The 21,460-nt window shown below is 40.2% G+C and overlaps 1 protein-coding gene across 6 annotated transcripts in view; it reads right to left on the bottom strand.

Moving 5' to 3' along the window:
• Nucleotides 1-1,712: 1,712 nt before the first annotated feature.
• Nucleotides 1,713-21,460, bottom strand: part of phactr4a (phosphatase and actin regulator 4a) — a 51,436-nt gene continuing 31,688 nt past the window's right edge. For 4 of the 6 annotated variants that reach the window (XM_053489863.1, XM_053489864.1, XM_053489862.1 and 1 more), the window contains 13 exons: nucleotides 16,727-16,903; nucleotides 16,077-16,157; nucleotides 15,098-15,886; nucleotides 12,982-13,488; nucleotides 8,141-8,266; nucleotides 7,101-7,566; nucleotides 6,750-6,982; nucleotides 6,468-6,621; nucleotides 6,273-6,328; nucleotides 4,996-5,057; nucleotides 4,741-4,878; nucleotides 3,398-3,474; nucleotides 1,713-3,312 (listed from right to left, as the gene is read on the bottom strand). In XM_053489863.1, coding sequence (XP_053345838.1) covers nucleotides 3,297-3,312; nucleotides 3,398-3,474; nucleotides 4,741-4,878; nucleotides 4,996-5,057; nucleotides 6,273-6,328; nucleotides 6,468-6,621; nucleotides 6,750-6,982; nucleotides 7,101-7,566; nucleotides 8,141-8,266; nucleotides 12,982-13,488; nucleotides 15,098-15,886; nucleotides 16,077-16,157; nucleotides 16,727-16,903 — 2,882 coding nt within the window. In that variant the 3' untranslated portion in view covers nucleotides 1,713-3,296. The remainder of the gene's footprint in view (nucleotides 3,313-3,397; nucleotides 3,475-4,740; nucleotides 4,879-4,995; nucleotides 5,058-6,272; nucleotides 6,329-6,467; nucleotides 6,622-6,749; nucleotides 6,983-7,100; nucleotides 7,567-8,140; nucleotides 8,267-12,981; nucleotides 13,489-15,097; nucleotides 15,887-16,076; nucleotides 16,158-16,726; nucleotides 16,904-21,460) is intronic. The other 2 variants (XM_053489865.1, XM_053489866.1) reach the window with 2 other exon arrangements.

Below are 21,460 nucleotides of genomic sequence, written 5' to 3'. Positions count from 1 at the left end.
GGGGAAAAGACATGAGACACAAAAGAGAGACAGGATAGAACCAAGAGAGACATGAGATGTGAAAGAGAAAATGAGGGAAGAAAGGACAAGTGTGGCCCACAAGAGAGACGAGCGCGAAAAATGGAGGTGAGAGAGCTGAGCGAGAGATACAAGATGGAGAAATGGAGAGACGAGTGTGACACACAACAGGAGAGAGAGAGAGAGACAGGAGATACAGGAGTGACGAGAAAGTAAGTTGAGAGGAAAAAAGACATGAGAAGGAAAAGAGACAATTGACAGGAAAGACAAGAAAAAGTGAGAGAGACACGAGAGAGAGAGAGAGATGAGATGTAAAAGAGGGAGAAGAATCTCTCAAGTGAGGACCGCTAGAGAGATGAGAGAGTGAGGTGAGAGGGCTGAGCGAGAGATGCAAGACGAGAGAGAGGCATGAAAGACAAGAAAGAGAGATGAGCACAAAAGAGAGACATGAGACAGGGAGGAAGACCCAAGAGAGAGGGACCAGAGCAACAGGAGAGAGAAGCACATGACATGTGAAAGACACAAGATATAAGAGAGGAAAAAAGACACGAGAGAGACATGAAAGACAAGCGAGAGAGACCAGTACATGACCATAAGTTATATATTAATGTTAATGTTATCATACATAAGTCGTGAATATTATGGGATATTCTAAAGGTTGCTGTTATGCCTGAGACTCACTCATCTGTTCACTGATATAACAATACTCAAGTCTCTCGATTTTTAATTAACATACTTAGTATTTCTGTCTTTATTATACTGTATGTATGTATAATTGCAGAACAGAATGAGTCGTAATCATAACTTTTGGTATCACTCAGCAGCACTCGAGTCAGGTTTCCCTCAAGACGTCTTCCTGATGTCATTTCAGTTCTCGCATGTTAAGATATAGATTTTAAACTTGTGCAGAGACACAGTGACGCCTGCCTGACTTTACCCATCTACTGGTTTACTGCAGAAGACTGATGGAATGAGGAAGCTTATACTAGAGCGCCCTCAACTGGCCGAGCAGTGCATGACAGCTCAAAAGCAATCAGCTGCAGAATAAGACCCAGATGTTTATCAGTTTGGGGGGGGGGGAGCATTGTGTGTTTAAATTAGGGCTTTTTAAAGGTTTTGCAGCCGAAAACCCAATTCTTTGGTGGGGGGAAAAAAAAAGCAAAAATGTAAAACAGGATGAAACCCCATCCTCTCAATACTTGATGAATTATTCAGATATTAGGCTCAATATTCCAGTTGTTTATTTTCTGTTTATTTTTCTTAAATACAGCTTTTTATCTCAGAACTCAGGTCCAATCTTTATAGCACTATTTATTGCCCCATTTAATTCAAATCCTGGAATATTCCTGTTCAGGTCGTCAGCTGACTTAATCTGGGTTCATCAGACCACATGACTTTTCCCCCATTGCTCCAAAATCTAATCTTTAATCGGCCAGCTGTTTAGCTGTTCACTATTTACCATCGCTGTGATTTCTACTGTGCATTTGGTGTAATGTACTTACAGCTTAATCTGTCTAGAATCAAATGGTTAAATAAGTGACTTCATTAGGATTTAATGAAAGTTTAAAACGTATGAAGCACTTTATAAAGATTAGTGTACTCAAAAGCCTGCTGAGGTTGAAGAAATTTATTCAAGACGACAGATAACCAATTTAAGTGAAGCTTTTTTTCCAATAAAGACCGCTCGACACACAATGGTCTGAAATCTGAAATTGAGAGTTTTAATCAACTTCTGAAGTGAACGTTCATCAGTCTTTTCTTTCACCATTAAAAAAAAGACAAAAATAAAAGATTTTCTCAGTACCATGTTGCACTACTTTACACTATCATAGATATGCATCTTATATTTAACCTTTGCGTGCTTTATGCACAATTTTTATCTTGAAGTAATACCGTAATTACAATTAAAACATCTTTAAAACATCTGGAAGACAAAATTACACAATGATCGGAATCTACAGTGTATATTATCTGTACAAAAAAATCTGTACTAACAGCTTTAAAAACAGTCGGACCAAAAAGAAAGCAATATAAATGTACAAAAAAAAAAAAAAAAAAAAAGTGTTTGTCATTTTAAAGTTCGTAACAACAGTTTCTCAGTATTTTTATCTGTGTTAAATTGCATTGCAGCCCTTGAGAAGTGCCACGCTGGTGTTTGGCAGCAATGACAAAAAAATCTGAACTGCACAACGTCAGTGTTCGACAAAAAAAATAAAATAGAAATGAAATAAAAACAGTAAAATGCACAGTGAGAAGACGGTAGTCTTAAGTAGTACTCTAGTCCTGAGATTTATACAGCTGTACAGTATGGGAGATAAACAGCAGTGGTAAATATACTGTAATGCCATCAGTAGATTTGATTAGATTATAGGCACCAAATACGGTATTCCTGTCAGTAGTTATAAGGCAGAGGGCTTACAGCATATGAAGGAGAAAAATAAAATAAAATTACACACTCCTGTTCTCTCACGCAAACATCAGGGACTGAACGAAGTAGCCGACTAATAGGATCACTAGTCACACTGTGGGTACGCATCCAACAAACTCTGTATCCCTCTCGGCTGGTAGATTAATTAAGTCCAGACTGGACTCGCCTTTGAATGTGAGATCATTGTGAGAGTCTGGAACGCTGCTGTAGAAAGAACTCTTCAGGTATAAAGAGAGCTCTGGTGATGCACGTCCTGAACGCTCTCAGTCTCAGAATCATCTGAGCTGACACAGGTTGGTCCTTAAATCCTTGGAATTAGATTTATAGCCTGTGGGAAGTAAATTTCCACTTTAAAAATGCCACTATTTTATAGCATTTAACTGCAATAATAATAAAAAAAAACGCCTTGACGCACAACGCGCTGATGCCACTGCCACGTTTTGTTCATAGTACAAAGATCACAGTGCCATCGTTACCATAAATAAAACTTAATAAAGATTCCAGATTAAGAAATAATAAAAAAGGACAGTATTGATGCATCACATCACCCAAACAAAACCTAAACAACAAAGGCAGTTCAGGTGTTTAGGTGTTTGGACCAGAGGCTGTGTGCTATACATGAGAAGGAGGAGGAGTCTGATCTCTTCAGAGAGCCGTGTGTGCAGCCCAAGCCTGGATGCCTGCCGTCTTAAAGTCCTAAAGTCAGCAGGAACCCCATAGAGCCCATGGCAGCGTAGTTCAGAGCGGATTGGCACTCCATGCTCCGATCCTCAACTCACAGACAAATTGAAACATCAGTGTCTTCCACGGCTTTCCAGAACTTTTTTACTCTCCGACGTCTGGTGTCGACTCAAGGCCGATGGAACCTGAGATGAAAAAACACATTGGAGGAAACGTTGAATTAAACACTTTTTTTTTTACACGACTGAATGTACACGTAGATGTTTTTACCTGGTGTATATCCTGCTGTCCTCATGAACCTCCATCTCCGAACTCTTGAAATCATTCAGCTCCTTCCTGATGGCAGCCTGCAGGAAAACAGGGACGAGACGGAGAAAGACGCGTTAAGAGGGGTTTAGATTCATACAAACAATCTGACATTTACGCTCAAGGCTCAGTGGAGAGCTTAGTTTGGCGTATCAAGCACAAGCATGTGACCATGTTCCTCAGACCGATCCTATGGCTATCCTATTTCTTCTTCATTTCTACTTGCACTTGCAAATTAGATTTCCCATTTACTGCTTAAAAGTATTAAAAACTACCACTCAATGCAAATATGATGGAAAAACTAGAGAAGTGAATTTTCTGAAGAAAATGAGTCGTGCTTGCTTGCTTTCAAAGTTCCTATGGAAGTTACCGTAGCAGGGAAGATGTACTTGTGAGCACTTCCTGTTTCAATGGGGTGAATTTGGGCACCTTTTGCGCGCCCCAGGGGTACGACTTGTACCCTCTTGCGGGGTACGTTCTGAAACAGCTTGGAAGCCTTTGGTACATTTGATATTTCTGTAAAATTCCTGTTCTGCGCGAGAATCCATCAAAGTTGGTCCCAATGCGATTTTAAAAAGTCCTAGCAACTTATTGCCGAATAAGCTGCATGAATCGTCACCTCTCTATGGGTCTACGACAAACTGTACTTCTACGTGCACAAGTTTTAACTAAAGAATAAAAAAAAAAAAAAAAAAAATTACACCACTAAAAAACCTTGCATGGACGGAAAACATTTCGCAATCTGGCAGCAAAATGCTAAACATGCTACATATAAATCAAACAAGCTAATTTTTACAACGACAAGGTCGTTATTTTATTTTGTCACTGCTTCATGTTTACCCTGGTTTTAAAATTTTTAAAGAAAAAATAGACTTATAATACACCTTTTCTGTATCAACGTGAGTTAATTCAAATACTTCGTTTTACTAAAGTGTTAATATTTGTCTTTATTATAAGTAAGCAGACACTAAAACAAGCACAAGTTAAAAATAAAAAAAAGTACAACTAAGTAATGAGTACTGAGTAACTGCATGACTTATAATGCAAATAGTACAAATTATTTGTGGCCCTACAGCTGTGTGATTTCAGCTTCTCAGAAGAAGTTCACCCGCCTTTACACTTTTCTCCCACTAGGGGTGTCTGTGCTCTAAACATATACAGTACGCACTTCCTCACACACGAAAACAACAAGCTAAAGGACGTTGTGCATGTGGAAACGTGCCATTGCATACTGCTTGCACTCGATACGAACAATTGAGAAATCTGGATCTGATTACGTGATGATTATAACGTGAGCCGCTCTGTACCTTATCGGCAGGAGTGAGTTTAGTCCAGGGTTTATCAGCGCGCCGGTCGTAGTCTTCAGCATGCGTGCACTCGACGTACTCGTGGAAACGCAGGATCTTTCTGGCCTGGAGCTCGGCTACGGTGGGCCTCTGAGACAACTGTAGGAAGGAAATACTTAGATGAATACGCACTGGCCTCTGGCAACATACTGAAAAAGGAACTGCTTTGAAAGGGAGAGAGACAATGAGGGACAAAGAGGGACAAAGAGATCTAACCTTTCTTGTAAGTCTGCGCTTGATCTCGCTTCGCTCGGCTCGCCTGTCTGCCTCATTCTTGGCTAGAACGAGAAGCGAATAGTTTCATGAGCTGAGGAGAAAACATGCAGAACACAAACTTGTGGACACGCGTCTGCGTCCGCACACACGCAGGAACAAGAGAGAGTTCTACAGAGATTCATCTGAAGTGCTGGCTACCAACCATATTTATCATACATACACGTTTAGACATCTTTTCCACTAGATATTTTTTCCCCTCACTTTAAACAAACAAAGAAATTCATATGGAATTTCCAAATATAAAATAGTCGCCTATCCTCTCAAAAGCATTTTTTTTTCCAAAAACAAATATATCTCCTGACATGGTTGCTTAAGAAAATGAGAAGCTAAACGACCAGGTCAGGATACAGCTTTTAATTCTATGGTCCTCTGATTTTTATTTCTTTCCACAGTGTAAAACAATACTGAAGATGTCGAGAATTGGCAAATAACCTCTTTTGAACGGTTAAAATTGAGGTTTATCTGCTCCTTATGATCTATAAATCCTTCATAACGACTCTAGTCTGAGGTTCTGGTTGTTAATTGGTGATTTCTGAAGTTAACTGGTGACTCTAAATGAACTTCTCCTCTGCAGTCTTCATGAGAGTCAGGTTCATCATGGTGCTTGAAGGAGTTTGCGAATGGACTTGACGATACTGTTCTTGCAAGAACCGTTCCAGAAAGGCTGAACTTCATGTTTTGTTACTATGTATTATCTCATAGTTTTGAAGAAAAAAATAGGAATAAAATCGTAAAAATATTGTACTAGAATGTAGAAAATAAATCCAAACTTTTGACTGGTACTGCACTGACTGTATCAGTAAAGTTTTAAATAATATAAAAAAAAACTTAATTGCTGCACTTATTGCTCAATTAAAGAGAAAAAAAATACACTTTCTTTTTTTCTTTTCGGAGATGCATGAGACGGCTTGTATCGGTAGGAAATCATAATTTCAGTGGAACTAGGAATATTATTTTTTTAGTCATGTGTTTACAAGCCTGCATTAATCTAATACGACATCTCTAAGCAAACAGAACTTTTCTTCCTTTCCTTGCTTACAAAAGTATGGATAAGGTTTAACTCAACTTTACAATGGGGGGGGGTCTGTTTAATAGACTTGTACATAGATTATTAATGAAAGCAAGTGTTTAAAGAACTTTCAATAAACGAAGAGAGTACACACACTCTCTGGGGTTAAGAATTCAGCACGGCGCTCAAGTTTGTCGGTAATACTGACCTAGCAGGATGTTTCTTTGCTCGAGTTCTTGCTGTGTCGGTCTCTGACTCAGTCTCCTAAAAACGATACAATATGGAACCTTTAACACGTCAACCTTTAACACGAACCATATGCTTATTTATTATGTAATGACAATCTGTTGATTTGCTGTGACAAATGTGTACACACACACACACACACACACAGCATACATACCGTGTCAGGGTGGAGCCGATCTGGCTGCGTAATGCCTCCCACTGCTCGCGGGTCTTCCAGGTGTCTGCTTGCCCCTGCTTCTCCTCCCTTTCCTGCTGTTTCTCCAGCTTTAGAGCCAGGGTGTCTTTTCGTTTCACTTTGCCTGCCAGACCAGCTAGAAGAGACAAAACCCCGATTAGGAAAGAGCCTAGCACCCTAAGAGGTCTCATTAACATTTGCTGCTACACCAGGGGAAAAACAAAAACAACTGCATGAATGAACGGTGAAATTGGTGCATCTTACTTGTGGGCACTTCCTCATCTTCCTCATCATCGTCATCGTCGTCTCTGTAGTGAATGGGTCCGTCTGAGTCGCTGTCCGAATCCTCGAAGATGACCATAACAGCGTGGTCTCCCACTAACCCCCGCCTGCTCCCCGTCTCCAGCTCTGGTGGCAGGGTTTGCCGTGACGAAGGAGGAGGTGGAGGATGCAGCTTTTGCATCTCTTCTTCAATGTCAAAATCGTCATCCTCAGGCCTGAGAGAACCAGAAAAAACATGTTGTGAGGTGAAAAAAAGAAAAGAAAACAAAAAAAAAACGGTTTGTGTAAATGATACAACACTGTTTCTAAATGTTAACAATCTAAAAGTCTTACAGTCTAAGCGGCTCGATGGTGACAGGCAGTGAACGTCGACCGCTCGACTCGACTATGATTTCTGGCGGCGTCTCGAACAACAGGGAGTGGGCTCGATGACTGCCATCCGGGTTGGGGTTGGGGATAACGGGGTTGGGGCTGGCGAGTGCCCGCTGGATCTGGATGTGTAGCGGTAGGGGTGGAGGCTGGCTCGGCGGCTCGGTGGTGGGGCTCGGTGGATCCACGGCGACACCGGGTGGAGACGGAGGGATGTGCGAGGGTGGAGGAGACACCGCGTCGACCGGAGAGCTGGGTTGTTTGGTATCTTCTGCTTGGCTGGGGGAGGAAATTCTGGCGGGAGGCTCGGCCTGATTGGACGAGGCTTCTTCCGAGTTGCGTTTAGGGACGAGCAGCCTCCTCGCAGGCGGGATCGGGGGAGAACGCTTGGCCGGAACCGGGTTTGAGACCACCAGTGGCGGGGGTGCGTCTGCCGTGTTGATGAGAAAAGATAGAGAGTTTTAAACTTCTGAGCACTCCTAAATAGCTGACATCATAACTATCGTCAAAAGTAATTAGCAAAGTATTATAGTCGCATAATTCATGTACTTGTTAGTACCTAGGACATGTGCTCAAACAAAAATTAATGGTGTACACAACTGTTAGAGAATTGTAAATGGAAGCATGACGATGATTGGTATTCCATCATGCTGGACACAAAATAAATAAATTACACACGGAAATACATAATGTATATGGTGCATTTTAGCCGTGGATGATCATGGGGTGTTAGTTCGGTCTGGCATCTAGGTCTTATCCCAATGCAAAAGAAGCTCCTGACTTCTCTCCTTTACAAGCTATTCTAAGTGCTTATCCATATGAAGCCTGTGAAGGTATTAATCTAACGCTGCGTGTATGTAGGAAAGAGGAGAGCAAGTATCTGACAGAGCGTCTTGTGCATTTTGGAACAGGACCACCGAGACAAACCACATGCATGATCTGGGTCTGGAGAGGAGTAATGCTTTTTTTTTTGTGGCATCGGGAGGTACAGAGGGCGGGGGCACCTGGATAAGGATGGGGGCGACAGGGATAGCTGGGTAGAGAGGGATAAGCACCACGTTCAGTCTGCCATCTCCGTCTGGTCCAGGACAGAGGAGTCTGAGCTTTACCATGCCTTGGTAAGGTTGCGGCTAAAGAGAAATAAATCAAGGCAGTGTGGTTGAGGGTACATTATATTTGTATCCCCAACTAGGCGCCATCAGCTCCCCTATGTTCCAGAAAACGTTCTCACTACACCTGGTCCATAATGAAAATGACTATCGAATTGAAATTACCCAACCTCCTGGTCGAGCCCCTAACCAGGTGTAAACAATCAAGCTAGTCAAAGTCGGGTTGGAAGGATGGTCTCGTTGCTTTGTTTACTGTATCCAAAAAAAGGAGCTTGGAGACCCAAATCCCTAGCTACCTCATCAAACACTTCCTAATGGTCCACTGACATCAAACACTTGCTCATGGTCACCTCATGGTTTCACAGTATAGGCTCACCTGTCAGCCACAGGGAGTTCTGGGAGAGTCAAATCCCATACTGGTCTTGGTGTCCTGCATGACTAACTACCAGACATAGAACTGCACGCCTCAGCAAGAAAGTAAAGCATAGGCCATTTACAAAGTTCTTGCCACATTTCTGTTCACCTTGTACACCTTTGAAGGAGGAATGCAGAATACTAGTTGACAGCTAGTGGAACAATCTTTCAGATGGTGGTCTTCTCTGGTGGTACAGATCTACCGCTACCTGTAGTCCCTTAAAGCCCTGGTTTTAAGAAGGCTGGTTTTTTTTGGTTGCTACACACATTTAGTTTTTAGGTTTACGACTCAGTCTTGACCCAGTGAAGATGTGGCGGTAAAGACAAGGACAAGTTTCTCCTTCATGAACATCTCCCAATTATTCCTTATCAAACAGTGTACAAGAGGATGAGCCAGATCCTGCCTGCCTAAAACCTGCACTTTCGTTAGTCCTTCCTTTCTGTAGATCTAAAATGGTCTTCACCTTAAGTACCTCGAAGTTCTTCAAGAAACCCGAAACAAAAAACCTATCGACAGATTTTCTATTTCTTTTGTGACTATTGTACAATTGAATGTTTGTGTAAATAGTCTTTGTTTTATCACATTTTCCATTTTTACAAAAGATACTAGTATCAGTATCTATAAGTAGACTACATTTGTCAGTCTTAACCTCTAATAAACTATCCAGTACTTTTTGCCTTCAATACGCCTGCGGCCACCCTGTCCCTTTACGGATGAGACTGATCGCCCTCGGTCTACAGTCTCCATCACACCCTAGTTTTGTTTACCCTTTTTCATGTTATTGATTTCAAAATCTTTACAAGTAGGCATCTGCGGCTCGGTGGTAGGCTTGGCCCGCTCAATGCCCCAAACACAGCCAGAGAGCAACCTTAGCGCCCGTCCCAAGTCCAGATAAAACCTGTTTCAAGTAAAAAAGTGCGTCTCAGATCTACTACATCAGTCAACACTCAATGCCTGAGCTGCGGTTTTTATCTGAACCACGTGACAGTCAAAAATTTTTCACATACACAGTACGATATGAAGTACAATTTTAGTTAGAAATATAGAAAAAAACCTTTACCTGTAAAAAAAAAAAAAAAAAAAAAAAAAAAATTTACATTGTGTACAAAGAATAAAATAAAACAGAAGTGGAGTAAAATATAGAAAACACGTCCAGTTATATACCAATAATTTAGTGCTTTTCCCCCTCTAGGTGCGCGTGGCTATATGCGTCACTCATCAGAACCAATTAAGGCACTATTTTACCATGTACTGTATACGCAAAAAACAGAACCGAAAGCCCGACACGGCATGGCTTACTCTAAGAAAAGGAAAAGTTAACTATAAAAACTGCATTTTCAAAGATGAACGTCCAGATCAATAAGTTTATTCTTCTTGAGGCGGAAGTTTAGACGCGTCTCGAAAAATAAAAAGCAGTAATGTGAAACACCACTATGAGTTGGATCAAACATATCTGTATACAGTAAAACACCTGAACTGAGAGCCCTTATGACCTTTTTTTAATACTTCAGTTTATAATTACACTCTGCACATTCTGTGTAATTGTTTTTAAATTCTATTTTATTTATATTCTATATAAATTTTTTACATTTTTATCTTTATTTATTTTTTGTTTTTAACTGGAAATTTTAATTGCATTCTTCTTGTGCAATGCTCCTCTTATAATCTTTCTAATCTTTACTACCTTTCGATTTTAAGTCCGAAGCAGTCATATACTGTGCTGTGAAAATGTCTTTTTTTTTTTTTCATATTTGTGACGTAAATAATTGAGATCATCAAACTAATTTTAATATTGCACAAAGATAACCTGGATAAGTACAAGTGTCTTTAAACGATGATTTAATTTATTAATCTAGGTGCTTTTTCCACAGCACTGCATATATTGTGTGCGTGAAAAACAAAACTTAAAATAGAAATCAAAAAACATCATTTCTATTTGATATGGCCTCACTTTTGAGCCAAAATTTACGGCGACACCATGTTTAGTGTATTGCGGAGAAAAAAATTAAATAAAAAAAACACGCATGTAACCTCTTCACTAGGTGACCTTTAGACTCGTTGACACACTAGACTTTATTTAGCGGAGAATTCCTGCACAAGGTGTAAAACAGATCATATCTAAATGCAAAGATTACCATCAACCTTGAACACATTAATTGAGACAGAGTATTGCTTTGTGCAAACAGTAATAATTTACTTCTTCGCACAGCCTGTGTGGCACGCTTGTATGCACACCATTAGCAGGTGCGGGAAAAAAAAGATGCGTGTTCTTTCTCTGTGAGTGCTAAGCTTATAGATCATCAGCACAAACGAGAGAAAGAGACGGAGAAGCCCACACCTGGCAGAGACAAGCCCATACCTGCTCTCACACTTACCACAGACACCTGTATTGTTCTCTGCACATGCTTAACTATCTGTTTCACTCATGCATTCCTTGCAGAAATATGCATCCTGTCTCAAGCCAGCATTTCCAGTTCTGAAAAGTTGATCAAATGAATCTTCGAACAGGAAGTTTAATTCTCTGTACATCTATTAGATGTGCTTAAAGATTCTCTGGAAGCCAACCTTATTAATAACCTCTAATGAAATACAGTACACACACTACATTGGAAAAAACACGCAGCAAACAAACATGTGTGCGCTCATGCTTGGGGTTGAGCTTCCTTCTATAGGAATTTATGGATGTTAACAACCGCTCAAAAGTTCGAGATCACTTTTTTGGGGGGATTTATTTTCTACATTCTACAGTAATACTGCGGATTTCAAACACGTATGGAATTAGGTAATTATGTAACAGCAACAAAAACCGTCAATGTTTTTAAGACGCAGAGTGAGCAGCCATCTTACAGTAGTGATGAAGTTTGGATCATTTTCATGACTCGTTTTTTTTTAACAGAACCCTGACACGTCAAATTTGTGGCTATAGTATCATTAATGAAAATATTAAAATGCAGCTGAGGACATATTATAATAAACAGAATGAGCAGCTCACCTCTCATATCTTCTGGTCCGAGTCGTTCGATCTTTTGTCACCTGACTCTCATAGACGCTATGCAGTGCATTACACAGGAAACTGAAATAAAAAGTTCTTCTCACGAGTCTTCTAGTCCAGGTCGTTCGTTCTTTTAAATCTATTGCACTACACAGCGTCTATGGGAGTCACGTGATGAAAGAATCGGACTCGATAGGTAACTACACTATTTCTGTTTCCTGTACATAACCTATGAAGGTTTTTCGCGATGCTTTGAGCATGCGTGCCAAGTAGAAAATAAATGAATTACTCTCCGAGACTACTCGTTCTTCTGATTCACGTTAAAGACTTGTTCAAACCCCGTCCCATCACTATTGCTCTGGTCTACTTGAGCATTACACTCCATGTGACTGCTACTCCAGTTTTCGGTAATGTTCATGTCTTTTAAAGCATGGTCGGTAAGTGGCCAATTCTTTTTTTTTTTTTTATGTGTAAATTGACACCATTTTCTTTGCTGTAATTTAAGGATTTTTCATATGCTAATTGTTCTGATTGCTCAAGCAGTTAGTTCTGCCTTTTCAGTCCATAAATGTTTTGGCATTTAGTTAAAATGCTAACTAATTGGTTTCCCCCTCATTCAATACACGTTGGAGTGAATACCAGGGATTTTAGAAACCGTACCCTTGCTGGGGTTTGGCTTGCTGATGATTTGTGTTCACACATAAGGAGAGCAGTACAGTTCTTGCAAAAACAGTATTGTCGAGTGCATTTGCAAAACCCATTAAGCACTACGATGAAACCGTCTCTCATGAAGACCTTCCCAGGAAAGCAAGACTAAGACTTAACTCTGCTGCAGAGGAAAAGTTCATTTAGAGATACCAGCCTCAGAAATCACCAATTAACCAACTGTACCTCAGATAAGAGCCGTTAAGAAGGATTTAAAGAGAGTAAGTACCAGACACATCTCAATATTAACTGCTCAGAGGAAATTATTGTATATTTTGGACACCTGTAGCATTGCTTAACAAAAAAAATCAGGTACGAGCATGGAGTTATTTGAAAGTGATCCCAAACGTTTGAGCGGTAGTGTCATCCAGATCAGTTCTAATTAGCATTGGGAAAAATACTCGACCAAAGTTCAACGTAAACACACACACACACAAAAAAAAAAAAAAAATCATTCCCGTTACGCTTTCCCGTCCTCCAGGACCTGAACATGCAGTAAGTACTTCGACCTTTTAGGTACAAAAAGCAAACACACACCTCGTAAAGCAAACAACCATCAGCTGTAGGTTTTGAGCTATTAGAAGGAATGCAGTACAAGAAAAGCGTTAAGCAGACATGGCTCACCTTGCAGGATTATTGTACTGTTACGGTTGGTGGGTTTGGGAGGGGGAACAGGTGGCATCTTGACAGGTACGGGGGCATCGGATGTGGTGGGAGGTGGAGCAGGAGTGGGAGTGGGAGCAGGGGCGGAAGTGGGAACGGCAGCAGGAGTAGGAGCAGGAGTGGGAACTGGAGCGGGAACAGGGGCAGGAGTGGGAGCAGTACCAGGGGCGGAGTGATCCGGGGCAGCATGTGGGTGCTCCTGATTTCTTATCTGCACCGCGGGAAGCGAACTCTGACGAGACGTGTTGTCCACCAATAAAGAGACGGTGCGAGGAGGTGGCTTGGCAATGGGCGGAGCTGAGGATGAGGAGGACGATGACAACGAGGAGGACGAGGAAGATGATGGGGACGAGGCCTGTCCAGATTCAGTGGAGGACATCAGCCATTTTGGGGGAAGGATGGCCTGTTTGGGCGGGGGCTGCTGCTCCTTTGACTCGGAGGAAGGAGTGAAGCGCATGCCCATAGAGGCTAGCACAGACATACAGATAACAGACAGACACATGGACACAGACAGACAAATGGACAGGGAACAAAATTAGTCAGCTATTAAAAATGCATTAATAATTTATATACATGATTATGGTACTACCTGCATGAAACACGTACATTAAATAAAATGTAACGTTTAAGGACGTGTGCATGCTTTTACTTCTTGTTTTGATGAATACAGTTAAATAAAATTACAACCTGAATTCCTGAAATATTGGCACCCTTTTTTTTTTTTTTTATAAAATAAAAACTTAAAGAATGAGACTTTATCCACTAAAATGAGCTCATTTTAAATTTGATGCCTGCTACAGGTCCCAAAAACCGCTAGGACGCGGGCAACAAAGGGCTGAAGAAGCAAAGAATTAACGAAAAGATTCAAACAAGTTAATTGACATCAGGGCCCGTAGTCACAAAACTTCTTACACCTGAAAGTTGCTCCTAGTGATGGAATCCTAAGAAAATTCTTTGAATTATGAACTTAACAATTTTTTCCCTTAACTAAGAGTTATCCTAAATTTAAGATAAAAATGATTAACGAAACATCTTAGCCCTAAAAACAGCCCCTAAGGTAAAAAATGTTACAGTAAGAGTAGAGAGGAGGACTTTTAAGAGGCTTAAAAGTTTCTATAGCAGAGGACAAAATGGCGGAAAGAAGAAATATTCTCCAAACACTGAACGTAAAGCTAAAAGTAAACACTGCTCTTCTGTCCAATTTGATTTTCTCTTTGTTTTACTTCCTTCCATCTCTCTTGGATTGTTGGCTACATACCATCCAAAAGTGCAACTTAAATAGACTGTCCTACAATCATGGAAATTTGAAAAAAAAAAAAAAAAAAAAAAAAAAAAAAGAGACATTTTGCTTCCATCAATCTGAAAATGAATTACAAGTAATAAAATCAGTATAGTAAATTAATGTAAGAATTTAAATATAGTAACTACTGTGTGCAAATCGGTTGCTTCACATTTTCAACATTTGGTTGTTTTAATTTAACTTTACGACATTTAGCCTATAACAGTAACTTGGCATAAAGAAGCCTGTAGTCATGATTATACAATATCTTTATATGCAAACATTATGATATCATATATTATATTCTCACAAAAAGCGAGTTGCTCTGAGAATTTTCCTAAATCACTTTTAGTCTAGGACTCCCAGCTAGGACTTTTTGGGCTAAGATAGGAGCTATCTGAGAGAATTTTAAGAAGCTTTGTGAATACGGGCCCTGATCAGTAACATGATTAGCCATAAAAGGGATGTCCTAGAGACGTTCTCAGACGTTCTCAGAAGTAAAGATGAGCAGAGCGACTCCAATCTGTGCACAACAAGATTGTGGAACACTTTAAAAACAACCCTGCAACACGGCACAATGAAAAGAGAAAGCACAAACTTAGACGTACGCAATGCGGGACTTTGGAAACAGCGTGTCTGAGAGAACACACACACACAACATGGCGTGCTACATGACTGTTTGATCTTGTCTTAATGTAATACAGCTACTTAATACATTTGTGTCTCATTCACCTGTGAAATAATGATACTGTGATACTATAAGATATGAAATAATAAAATTTGTGTGTGTTGCCTCACCTGTGCGTGCCCTGAGGTCGTCCTGAGTGGGTGTGTATCGTGGCAGTGTGCTCCTCTGGTCGGATTCGGAGACGGGCCGCAGTTTCTGTCCCACGTCGGACACACTCCTCATATCCATCTCGGACTGGGGCCTGATCAGCTTCGGCAGCTCGAGCCTCCTCATGTCTTTCCTCACGACGTCCTCTCTCTTGTCTCGCTCTTCGTACCTTTCCCGCTCCTCGCGTCTCTCCTTGTCGTCTTTCCTTTTTTCCCGATCGTCCCTCCTGTCTCTATCGTCGCGTCGCAGAGGTTCCTCCTTTCTCTCGTGATCGTCCCTCCGCTCTTTTCCATCCTTCCTTTCCCTTTCGTCCCGCTCGTCCCTCTTATGCTCCCTGTCCGCTTTCACGTCTTTCTCTCTCCTCTCGTCTTTCCTGTCCCGCCAATCTCCTCTCGAATCGCGGTCCTCTCGTCTATCTCGCCTCTCCCGGTCCTCTTTGTCGTCCCTTCTCCCCCGGTCCCCTCTCTCGTCTCTGCGTTCACGGTGCTCGTCCCTGCGGTCGCGGTACCTCGCGTCGTCGCGCTCTCGCTTCTCGGAGTCCGATGGGATGCGTGTCCGCGCGTCCACGTCTAGGGGCTGCCGGTTGCGGGTCACGTCCGACGGTATCCGGCTTCGCCGCTCGGGCTCCGGTGCCAGAGAAGTCTTTCCGTCCTCGCCATGCAGCCTGTACTTGACCTCCGACCCCACTTCTGACCCCTGGTCCCCGGATACGTGGCCATTCTTTACTGAGGGAACTTTTGCGTTAGTATTTTCTGCAACACACAGTAAAGCACGTTAAAACTAGCGGACACTATTGATAGAATAAAATGATTGGATCCATAAATTCTGTATCTGAAGTCTGAAGGCAAAGTATTTTTATATAGACTTATCAAGGCAACTGTAGAAAAGCTTGACTAAATTATAAGATCGTGCGTATGTAATGTCTCCTGACAGCTGATGTACCATTCTCAGAGATTTCCTTTAGTACTCCTTTGTCTATCAGCTCCTGTCGGGGTCTCCTCATTGAAATTTTCCTCTCCAGGACTATCAAAACAGAGAAGACAAATAAGACAAGATAGAAGGCAAAGAAAAGACAGTGGTTCTGATGTGTCTCTTTTTTTGTGTACAAGTCGTTCCTGCCTGCTTGAGCACAAAAATGAAAAGCTACTTAAAAACTAGCTATTTTAACTACTAATCATATTTAACTAACACTGTGAAACTTGGTTTGATGATTGTTGAAATCATTTTTTTTTTTTAAATGGTCTTGAAACTGTTGTACAGTAGGTGACAGAAGTGCAGCAAATAAAAAAAAAGAAATGATAATCTTACAAAACACGAGGATTTTGAGAATCTTTCAGAGAGACGGAGATCTAAGTAACTTTAATTTTCTGCATTCACCAGGCATTTTATTCTTTCTTAGAAACAAATTTGAGAACTACTTTGGATACTTTAGAGGAGATTGTAAATAAACAAACAAGCTAACGAAACAAAGCAGTGACTTTATCGTTCCGCAGGGCTGGATTCACAATCCAGCATTGTTTAAAAAGCCTAAAAATATCAGAAAACAAGGAAACTCGGTTAGGTTCGAATCGCGGAAAAAAAGGAATCCGTACCCTCGGACGTCTCCTTGAACTTCTCGCTGCTCTCCTTCTTCTTCCTCCATTTCCAGGGCTTGAAGATCTTACCCAGGTTGGAGAACTTCCCCTTCTGTTTGGACGCAGATCCATCGGTGCCAGAGCTCGGGGTGTCGCCCCCTATCGTGCCGTTCTGCTGGTTGTCGACCTCGTCATCTACGGAGGAAGAATGTGAGAAAGAGAGAGGGAACGTTGTTAGAAAAAAGGGAGATATCTCTATCTGTAGAAGCTTGTAGAGAGGGGAATGCGTTACATGACATGTTGAAGGTGTGTGTGTTTTAAGTCTATTCAAATTTTTTATATGTGTAGGTGTGATGGAGATGTAAAGCTATGTCCTGACAAAAAAAAAAAAAAAAAAAAAAGTGTGAAATCACAAAAGCATAAAACATGCTTTTTCATGATGCTTTCTTTCTCCACCCTAAATTAACCAGGCAGCTGGTTATTATTATTATTATTATTATCATTTTTAAGTTATTATAACAGGCAGGTTGGTATTAATTTTCCATAAGGCCGAAAAAACAGAAGGATGGCTGCAGATGCTTGTTTTGAGGACCCCAAACGCTCCAAATATACAACTTGACATCCACCGCGATCATTTCACGAATTTTATATCAAGTCTCCAGGCTCGATGGAACTCTGCAGCACACTGGAGCTTTTCCTTAAAGCCTACCTTGAAGGTTCGTCCATCTCGTACTGTAACTAATTCTGACTTATGGGTTTCCTCTAGTATTTTTCTTAAGGTGCACTTCTCAAAACAACATCTGAAAATCCGATACTTGAGAAAACAGGATCACGTCTAAAAATCTGAGGAGCGTTCTGGATTTTGGAAGCAACAATGAAGTAGTGGTTTGTGGCTGTGGGAAAAAGGTCAGATGTATCTTTTACATGTAATGGAGCCAAAACAAAAACAGCGGCCCATCACAGTCATAACAATCTCTCTCTCTTCCTCTCTCGCTTAGGAAAAAAATTAAATGCTAAAATGAATATTTCAGCTGAGACTTACAGCCACTTTTTAAACTTTATACATTGTGAATATTAAATGTTCGCTCTAGAGCTGTAAATCTGTGCAGACAAACTGTTTCATCAGTTAATTTAATTGTTTTTGGTCATTGAGATTTTCAAAGTGGTTTGCATTTTCTGCAAAGACTGTAGTTGATTTTTTTAAGAAATTAAAAATCAATAAAAAACTCTCGTAAAAACTTAACACTCGTCAGCTGTTTTTCTGCATAAGCTCAAATAAAATAAAATAAAAATAAATAAAGTGCATAATGTAGAAAAGAAGTGAAGAAAGCGAGAGAGAAGTCAAATTGGTCCGAGACACAAGATGAGGCAAGTCTTGCATGACCACTTCGGCGAGATGAGTGTGTGTGTGTGTGTGTGTGTGCATATCCGGGAGTCCCTTCAGTGTTTACACATGGCAACAAATCCTCGGGCTTATTCTACAGGAAGAGTAATAAAGCACATACAGACTCCCATTATTAGCACATTTCATGTTGTCCTATACAGAAGTCAATAAAGTTACGTGAAAACTTCATCGTCTTTACTTTAGACTGTGGCTGGACTGAAACCAAGGGATTATAGGTGTGAGGATCAGTGACTCTCTCTATAATAATGGCCCACATGTTTCCCAGACACACGCATGTGTGTGTGTGTGTGTTTGAGAATAAAAGGCGGCGTGATGTCAGAGACTACGGCGTGACCTGTATTTCCATGGCAGCCTTACAGGAGCTGTGTTACACAACAGAAAGCGAGGCACGTGACCGAGTGAGTATCGGAGTACTCGCAGAAAAAGTACGTTCAGGGAGCCTTAATCAAGTGAGATCAGAGACACGCATGCAGCTGGCATGACTGATAGTGACACAGACACATACATGAACAAGATAAAGTATGGCCATGTACTGTAACACATCCAGACGAGAGGTTCATGCGGTATATTAGTAAATGCATGCAGTATTTTAATGCAATCCAGAGTTTTCTAGTTGTATTGGTCATTGATGGGAGCAAGCAGATTCGAACAAGGTATAAAACTTAATAAAGGAAGATGCATCTCTGTTTATACTTTGACAAGACAGCAGGCAAACTTGCACCACTCTGCTACACTTGGTTAAGAAAGCATAGACATTCGTACGACTTGCCAAATCAATAACTTAGACATATGACAACAGCATCAGGCAGGAACAGGAATCCAAAGCTATGCCAGAGGCTTGAAACCTGACAGCAGGCTTTTCCACTTTTGATGAGTCTACATTTAGAGAATACTTAAAAACAGATGCAGCACTTCTGGATGTTTCACACAAACAGTCCAAGGTAAATATAAATGCGGTAAATCCCTGACTTACAAACGAGTTCCGTTCCGGGAGCACGTTCCTAAATCCGATTTGTTCTCAAGTCCGAGTCTCACGCGCCTTTGACACGAATATACAATACAAAGCAGACCAATCCACTTGACTAAATCTCTGTCCCCTTCTCCCACACTGCCATTACTGTATGTAAGGAAATAAATCTCAGGTAAAATGTAACAGTGTTGTCTCCGTGCCTTTAAATCGTGAGGGGAATGCCGGACGCCATTTTGTCTCAGAGCTGTTTTCCACTGTATTGGACTGTGAACTCTGTTTTGTTAAGGATTTTTCAAAATTAGGATTATTTACTTCAGATGTTTTACACATTCACTTACACCCTGAAAATACTGTATATAACTGTAAATATTGGTATCTGGTGCACTGCAGTGTCTATATGTTGTACAGTACAAAAGAGCTACTTCCGCGGTTAAACTAGAAGTACAACCGCGATCATGCCTATTAACGCAAGCCACATGCAGCTAAAACAAGTCTTTGTAATAGTTCAAAGGTCAAAGCAAGGAGTCTGTATTGATATAATGTGTGTGGGGGGGTATGAACAGAAGGTTTAATATGATAACCATGCACAGTGAAAGCACTACACAGACGTCACTTATTAGCTGCAGAACAACCAAATTCTTTCAGCCGTCCTAAAGGAACATTGTGTAACTGACCGAAGTCCAGAAATCTTATCACGTCTGAATAGCACTTATGCCATTTAACCCAGTTTCAACAGTTATGCTACAAACAGATATTAAAGTTCTTGGAGAAAGGGTTCTAACTTTAACTATGAAAAAACTACAGTATGAACCTGTAATACCTACTATAAATGTGCAAGCTTGACAGGTCTAACAAAAAAAAAAAAAAATCCATGCTCTTAATAAGCAATGAGTTGAATTTCATGCCTTAAAAGAAAACAGATTATGTGTAACAGTGACTGAGTGTGTGTGAAATTAACATAATGGAATGCAGAGTATTAAAATTATAAAAGCCTCCTTGTTTATGCAGTTTACAAAAGCCAAAGCAGTTCGTAAGTTACAGTACTTGAATTTGGATTGTGAACAGTTCTGAGCAATCACTGCCGGTGCACTTGTTAAAAGCGGTCACAAATCTGATAAAATGTCTGAATCAAACCCTGCACTCTAAGCTACTAAATAGCACGCTCTAATAGAAAATACACAGCGTATGGTGATGTTTACGACAGAATTGTGCAGCAGGTTGTCAGCTTCTATAGTCACGCGTATCCAAATCACTGTGAGAAATCAAAGCAGGTCTTGCAATTCATAGCAAATCATGAGATGTAGTAGGTACGTGGTAACATCTGGCCACGGCAGACACTTCAGCATGACTTCGGCACGATTCATAGCGGTACTTCTTAACGTTTTATATGTAACGTTGACCCAAATCGCTAAGAGTTGAGCGATGAAAACCACTGGGAATTTTACTTCGGCACAATGCGGCTTGCTCTGCCAAAAAGGTCTGAGATATGGGTTAGCTCCGAGTCTTAATAACAGGAAAGTTTACTCATGATAAATGAGTGTTAAATAAACGTGTTGTTTAACAATGACGCATAATGTTTAATATGATGGAGCATTCTGTAAAGTGATATTGAATGTTTTATTTATAAAAAAAGAGTCTTTCCTCTGACAGGAAAGATGTCAGGATGGAGGACTGTTGTGTTCAAGGTTTCTTGGTTAACTTTAACTTCTTAATAAAATAATATAAAAAAAAAAAAAAGGTGACAGGTTGATGACTTGCACAACTACAAAGGGATAAACAATAATTGTACGGACTGTTGTGTTTCAATCCTTACTTAACACATTAAACAATTATTCGAATTGTACATCTGTTATTGTTAATAATAATAATAATAATAATAATAATAATAATAATAATAAGTATACATGTGGCATGTTTCAGTCTTTTTAGAAATTTCAAAGATTGGACAACAAATACAATTAATACCCAAGCAATTTTTTTTTTTTTACTTGTGCTATAAAATTTATGACTTTATACCCTTTATTGTGAAAGTGGAAAAAGTTTGCTTCCGTCCGTTATGATACCCTCATTAAAATTATCGTGAAATACTCATTTATTTTAATATTTCAACTTTTGACCGACATTATGTAATAACCTTGTACCTCGGGTTTTTTGTACGATATATAATATATTGTGAAATCTAGGCTTCTTTACCTTAATGTTTGCTTGTAATACAGTAATGTCACATAAAGTAAAATTACTATACATTTTATAATCTTTATTACAAATGACTGAAAATATTGAATGAATGGAAATAGTTTGTCCTTCATTTTATCCTTGTTGACCTTTCAGTTCTTTTCTCAACTTTTTAAAAACATTTTCAATCATTCAATATAAT

This window comes from Clarias gariepinus, chromosome 28 (assembly GCF_024256425.1).
Source record: "Clarias gariepinus isolate MV-2021 ecotype Netherlands chromosome 28, CGAR_prim_01v2, whole genome shotgun sequence".
In the NCBI taxonomy this organism is placed as follows: Eukaryota; Metazoa; Chordata; class Actinopteri; order Siluriformes; family Clariidae; genus Clarias; species Clarias gariepinus.
This window is presented reverse-complemented; position numbering and strand designations above follow the sequence as displayed.